At 37.9% G+C, this 7,250-nt stretch overlaps 1 protein-coding gene across 1 annotated transcript; it reads left to right on the top strand.

Moving 5' to 3' along the window:
• Window positions 1-948: 948 nt before the first annotated feature.
• Window positions 949-7,244, top strand: LOC112504045 (E3 ubiquitin-protein ligase UPL1-like; the record flags this gene model as incomplete). Its single annotated transcript, XM_025108015.1, has 5 exons — window positions 949-1,165; window positions 1,272-1,416; window positions 3,585-3,680; window positions 3,760-3,963; window positions 4,147-7,244. Coding segments are annotated over exons 2-5 (3,497 nt in total), but the record flags the coding sequence as incomplete, so codon positions are not given.
• Window positions 7,245-7,250: the final 6 nt, after the last annotated feature.

The raw sequence follows: 7,250 nt of genomic DNA, 5'->3' as shown, positions 1-7,250 counted from the left end.
AACCCACATTAAATTTTCTTATCTTTGTTGATTTCTGGAAGATTGAGCTCTATATTAGGCCAAAATCTTTGATCTACACTAATTACTTGAACACCGATATTGTAAATCATAGATAAGTTCTTAAAGAGGTGACAATTAGCTTGTGATTATGCACATATTTCCATATATAATAAACATAAACATACATGTATTTGTACAAACTAGGCAAGGTGACTTACTTCTGAACATGATATTATGACGATGAAGTGTAGACATAAAAAAGCGAAACAGTGGGAAAATTTCGAAAACATAAGAACAAGTATTCAACATCCAGTCTCTTCGGTTCCTTACCTTGATCTCCATCAACTATCATCAATCATCTTCTCACTTACCCTCTATACCTTGATATATGCATGTTCTTGGTAGACGATTAGATGGTAATAGAGGGAGATGTTTGAAGTGTTGCCCTTTTTGGCAATTACTGCCCTAAGCCATTGCACAACTGACCCTTAAGTGTATAAATGTCTTAAAGAGGAAAAATAAAAAGAGATAACGTGAACGAGAGAAAAGAGAAAAAAAAATACACGAGTGAATGTCTACGGTTAAAACATATTAAAGTGTACTTTCTTTAAAAGAAAGAAACATATGAAGAATTGAACTGATTTTCGAATTGTCATTCTAGATATTCTTTAATGTCTAAGTTATGCATTGAATGCGAGAAACATAATGTAACGATAAATGCTTATTATGTCATAACCAAGTTAGTCCTAAAAAGCAACAAAAATGTGACGAAGGGATTAAATTTAAATGAGGGAGTCAACATGAGGACTTAAACAAGAGTTTTTAACCATTAGGGACGATCAATGTACTTTAACCATAAGTATAAGGACTATTTGTGTAATTTCAGACGAATGAAAAGACTCATTTCATGGACCGGAGTGCAAAAACCGCCTTTCAATTTCACATCGAGTGTAGAAAGAGGGAGAGGACTACCCTTCTGTATAAAAGCAGCTCTCTTCTCCGATTCTGAGGGTTAACCAAAACACACACACAAACGAGAACCCTTTTTCTCTCTACTCTCTTGGCTTTGGGCCTCATTCTCGTACACATAAACCCTTTACTCTCTTTCTTGATTTTCAATTTACTTTGATGTTTATGAATCCCTTGTTTATCTCTACACAACCAGGTCAATCTTTACGACCCTCTTTGTTTTTCTATATTTTTTTATGATTTAATCGATTATCTAGGATTTGTTTGATTAGAAATTGATGTCTTTTGTGTTCGTGTTGCAGTATAAAGGAGTGTAGAGGAGTAGAAGAGGAGTGGCTGTGAAATCTTATGGCGGGTACCCTAAGATCGAGCTTGCCGTCGAGGTTACGGCAACTTTTATCCGGTGAAGGACCTATCGGTCCGAATGTTAAACTTGACTCTGAGACTGTAAGAAATTTTGCGCCCTTTCAGTAATTCTTCGCCTTCGTGAAGTGTTTATGCGTGGTTTTATTGGGGGTTTCATGTTTTTTGGTGTTAAAATTTGGTCTATTAATTGAAGATAGGGGCTACATTTTGTTTGTTTCCAAGTTTTTATGTTATTGGTTAATTAATTGACGTGTAATCAGTGTATTCTACGATTTGAATAGCATGATTAGAAGGGTTTTTCTTGGTACATGTAGCACTCGTGTATGTTCATGTACGGTTTGGAGTTAAACTGGATCCGCACTTTTCTAGGGGTTATAGTTGTTAGCCTCATCCATTAAAAAAATCAACAATTCGATTTTTGATATGATATCTAGTACTTGTCAAATGTAATTTAGATATGGCTTTTCTTGCAAATGCTATTGGAGTTATATTATTATTTTTCTTCCCTGGAAGTTTTAAAKCCATATATCAATCTGGAAGTTGAAAAGTAACTTGTTGAGTGAYATATAAATTGAATGTATAGCTCCTTATATTGTCATTGATTATTAATTGATTTGCAATCACAGTGGCGGTGAAACATATTATATGATATAGAAGAACATTATTACGTCTTGGAGATACTTTTCAAATTTAGTACCAGCTTGTTAATTTGCTGCTGCCTTGCCAACTCATTAGCTATTTAAAAGAAATTGTCTTTTTTAAACTTCTATGATGCCATTGCTTCTTAGTTTATCTGAAGGCAAAGTTGCATTTTGAAGGCATTATGAGTTCACATCACAACTTCAAATAGCATGGTTTTAAATTTTGTACATGTATGTTACATGACCCTGTTTATGTACTATTGGAAGATACACATGGGATTTATGTGCTTGAAGTAGGTTTCAGGCTTCTATGTGCTTTTCCTACCCTTCTCCCTTAAGTTGATGCTTCAAATATGTTAATTGATTTTGTCATTTTGTATTCTTCTTTCGTTTATCTTGTTTATATCATAAAAGCTACATATTTGTTACCCTCTTCTTACCTAATTCTATTCTGTTCTGTGGTCCATATATTGTTCAATTTTGTAGCATAAGATGATGATTCACTGAACACATAATGGGTTCTTTGATTTGAAATGGTGATGTGCAGATAAAGCAGAACAAATTTTAGGAGCCATTCTTTTATTCCATGAGCATGAATATATAATATAGTTCCACAATTGACACAGGTGTCATCCCGAACTAGATAGAACAACATAAAGAGAAACATGAAACTTTTTCGTTTGCTTTCACTCTAACACTCCTATATGATTATATGGGGCTCACAATGGGATATGTTAGGAGAAGGCAATTTTATCAGCAAGGTATTAGATAGGTGATTGGATCACAGAAAGTGCAGCCCTGTATAAAAGCTTGTTCAATCAACTCTTAGAGCAAATTATCAATTATTTTAGAAACGTCTCAATGGACAATTAAGAGAATTATAACAATGCCATACAATCAGGCACATGGCATTCCAGTGCGTTTTCTATTATTTCCCTCTTCTTAGTTCATTAATCAATAGTTCTTATCCAAAACACGAGAAGTGGGCTGTAGGTGGATCTTTGGACCTGCATCACCAGGAGGTGTTGAAATGCTTGTCCCAAGTGGTGAACCTCCAATGCCAAGTTAGAAACTTAGAATTTGGAGAGATCATACAAGATAATGTGAAGATATAACCTAGATAATTTAGATTATGTGTTGTTGCATACTTCTAACAGACGAGATGTTTTAAAGGTTAATACGTCTTTTTCTCTTCTAGGGTGCAACTTTATAGTCTCATATAATAGTGATGATTGCATGTTAAAAACCCAAGTATACCTGCGCCATGGCACATTTCTTGAACTTTATACTTCAGGTATAACTTCATATTTTTTAAGGGATAGAGTCTGCAGTTCATGGTTGACATAATTTAGTGCATTGAGTACAAGAAAATTATAAAAACTGGTAAATGTTAACCAATTAGGAAGGTAGAGAAAATATTGCGGGTGCCGGGTGCCTTTCATTTCACAAGGATGATTCTATCACCTAACTTTTTCATGTTTATAACTTGGGGATATTGTTCTATTCTCGTAATGTGTAAAAAGGGATCAAGAATAATTATTGATTTGCTTATATGTTTTTCTCTTTTTGTCTTAACTACATTAATCTCTGCCATTGTTCTTTTTGCAGCCTCCAAAAGTGAAAGCATTCATTGACAAGGTGATTCAGTGTCCATTGCAAGACATAGCAATCCCTCTCTCTGGTTTTCACTGGGAGTATGGCAAGGTGATAAAGATAATACCTTGTATCATCTTTTGAATTAATTTACATCCTGTAGTTTGCTTACCTTTTCCATTGTTTCCAGGGAAATTTTCATCATTGGAGGCCTCTGTTTATGCATTTTGATACATACTTCAAGACATACTTGTCTAGCAGGAAGGACCTACTTTTGGCAGATACTCTAGAAGATGATACTCCTTTCCCTAAGCAATCGGTTCTCCACATCCTGCGTGTGATGCACATAATTTTAGAAAATTGTCACAACAAAAGTTCCTTCGATGGTTTAGAGGTAAGGTGAAAATGGTCGAATAAAGAAATTTTATTTTGGTTCATAATATGATATGCTGCCTATCCATATACTGCTGTTTTATATCTGTACATTTGCTGTTTCTTTATTGGAAGGCATATTTGTGCTCTTATTTTTTTGAATGCCTTTATATATTCTCCTCTGAAGTTACCTTTGTTTGTTCAGCATTTCAAGCTCTTGCTTGCGTCAACAGACCCTGATATTCTCATTGGAACCTTGGAGACTCTTTCAGCATTAGTGAAAATAAATCCCTCAAAACTTCATGCAAGTGGGAAGCTGGTAGGATGTGGTTCAATAAACAGTTGTCTTTTGTCATTAGCACAAGGATGGGGAAGCAAGGAAGAGGGTTTGGGACTGTATTCATGTGTTATGTTAAATGAAAGAACCCAAGATGAAGGTCTAAGCTTGTTCCCATCAGATGTACAAACTGAAAGTGACAATTCTCAGAACCGTGTGGGTTCTACCCTCTACTTTGAGTTGCATGGTACAAATAMCCCAAGTACAGGTGATSGTGGTGACATGATCACTTCTACCAGCACGAGCATTATTCACATTCCTAATCTTCACTTGCATAAGGAGGATGACATATCTTTGATGAAGATGTTGATTGAGCAGTACATCATACCTCCTGAGCATAGGTTCTCGTTGCTGAGTAGGGTTAGATATGCTCATGCCTTCCGMTCTTCTAGAATATGCAGGCTGTACAGCAAGATATGCCTTCTTGCCTTCATCGTCCTTGTTCAATCAAGTGATTCTCATGATGAACTGGTGTCTTTTTTTGCTAATGAGCCAGAATATACAAACGAGTTAATAAGACTAGTGAAATCTGAAGACACTATACCTGGAACAATTCGTACACTTGCAATGCATGCTCTTGGATCCCAGCTAGCGGCATATTCATCATCTCATGAGAGGGCACGCATTTTGAGTGGGTCAAGCATCAGCTTTGCTGGGGGGAATCGCATGATYCTCCTTAATGTGCTGCAAAGGGCGATTTCTTCTTTAAATAACTCCAGCGACCCATCATCTATTGCTTTTGTTGAAGCACTTCTCCAGTTCTATTTGCTTCATGTGATATCCACRTCAAGTTCTGGGAGTGTTATACGGGGATCGGGAATGGTCCCAACATTTTTACCTCTTTTAGAGGACTCAGATCCTTCACAYATGCATCTTGTCTGTTTAGCAGTGAAGACTCTGCAAAAGCTGATGGACTACAGCAATTCAGCCGTCACTCTCTTTAAAGACTTGGGAGGAGTAGAGCTTTTAACTAACAGACTGCAGATAGAAGTAGTTAGGGTGATTGGTTCAGAAATAGGAGATGATAGTTCAATGAGCATTGGGGAGTCCTCAAGCACTAATGTTGATTGGCTTTATTCACAGAAGCGGCTCATCAGGGTTTTGTTGAAGGCACTTGGTTCTGCTACTTATGCTCCAGCAAATTCAACAAGACCTCAGGGTGCTCATGATGTTTCTTTGCCTGCCACTCTCTCAATGATCTTTGAGAATGTGGATAAGTTTGGAGGTGATATATATTCTGCAGCTGTTACTGTTATGAGTGAAATGATTCATAAAGACCCCACTTGTTATGGTGTGTTGGAGGAATTGGGTCTTCCTGATGCGTTTCTAGAGTCGGTGAAAGCTGGAATTCTGCCTTCTTCGAAAGCTCTTACATGTGTTCCTAATGGTATTGGGGCTATTTGTCTCAACACCAAGGGCCTAGAGGCAGTCAGAGAAGGTTCAGCTTTAAGGTTTCTGGTTGATATTTTCACTGCTAAGAAATATGTACTTGCAATGAATGATGGAATTGTGCCTTTGGCAAATGCTGTTGAGGAGCTTTTGCGTCATGTCTCTCCATTGAGAGGTACTGGTGTAGATATGATTATTGAGATCGTTAATAAAATCGCTTCAATAGAGGACTGCAAGGGTAGAGGACAATTGGGAAAAGTTAATGAGAGCAATGCTATGGATATGGACATCGAAGACAAGGAAAATGTAGGTCMATGTCTAGTTGTTGCCTCAGATTCAGCCTCAGAAGGAATTGGTGATGAACAGTTTATCCAGTTATGCATCTTTCATGTGATGGTGTTAGTACACCGAACAATGGAGAATGCTGAAACATGCCGATTGTTTGTTGAGAAGGTAGGAATTGAAGCATTGCTRAAGCTTTTGTTACGACCAAGTATAACCCAGTCATCAGAAGGGATGTCCATTGCTCTGCATAGCACCATGGTTTTTAAGAGTTTCACTCAACATCACTCTGCTCCTTTAGCACGTGCTTTCTGTTCTGCTCTCCGGGATTATCTGAAGACAACTTTGATGGGATTCAGTGCTCTTTCGGGATCCTTTCTGCTAGATCCCAGAGTTACTCCTGATGCTGGAGTTTTTCCCTCACTTTTCCTTGTTGAATTTCTTTTGTTTCTTGCTGCCTCGAAAGATAATCGATGGGTTACCGCATTGCTTCAAGAATTTGGAAATGATAGCAAGGATGTYCTGGAGGATATTGGGCGCACTCATCGTGAGATTTTATGGCAGATTGCACTAGTTGAAGATGCCAAGTTTGAAATTGAGGATGGCAGTGCTGGTTCTGCTRACGGATCACGACACTTGGAGTCTAATACTTCAGAATYTGARGAGCAAAGRTTCAATTCYTTTAGGCAATTTCTTGATCCTATACCTAGGAGAAGGATGTCAGGATGGAGTTTTGAGTCRCAGTTTTTTGATCTAATTACTCTATATCGCGATCTCACTCATGCYTCTGGTCTTTCGCAACGACARAGCACKGATGGTCCTTCAGCCCTACATCTTGGAGGCAGTCACCAATCACAACCATCTGGGTCTTCAGATGCTGCAGGTGCCAGTRGTCCRAAGGAAGCTGACAAGCAAAGATCATATTATTCTTCTTGTTGTGATATGATGCGGTCACTCTCTTTGCACATTATGCATTTGTTTCAAGAGCTAGGGAAGGTGATGTTGCTTCCTTCTCGAAGACGGGATGACATGGTGACAGTTACCCCTRCTTCAAGATYAGTGGCTTCTACATTTGCTTCCATCACTTTGGATCATATGAACTTTGAAGGTCATGTAAAGCCTTCTGGATCAGTGGCATCCTGGTCACCCAAGTGTCGCTACCTGGGTAAGGTTATAGATTTTATTGATGGCATTCTACTGGAAAAGCCTGACASTTGTAACCCTGTCCTGTTGAATTGTTTGTATGGTCGTGGTGTACTTCAGTCAGTTTTGACTACGTTTGAGGCTACTAGTGAGTTGCT

This window comes from Cynara cardunculus, unplaced genomic scaffold (genome assembly GCF_001531365.2).
Source record: "Cynara cardunculus var. scolymus isolate 2C unplaced genomic scaffold, CcrdV1 Un_Scaffold_4432, whole genome shotgun sequence".
Classification (NCBI taxonomy): domain Eukaryota; kingdom Viridiplantae; phylum Streptophyta; class Magnoliopsida; order Asterales; family Asteraceae; genus Cynara; species Cynara cardunculus.
This window is presented reverse-complemented; position numbering and strand designations above follow the sequence as displayed.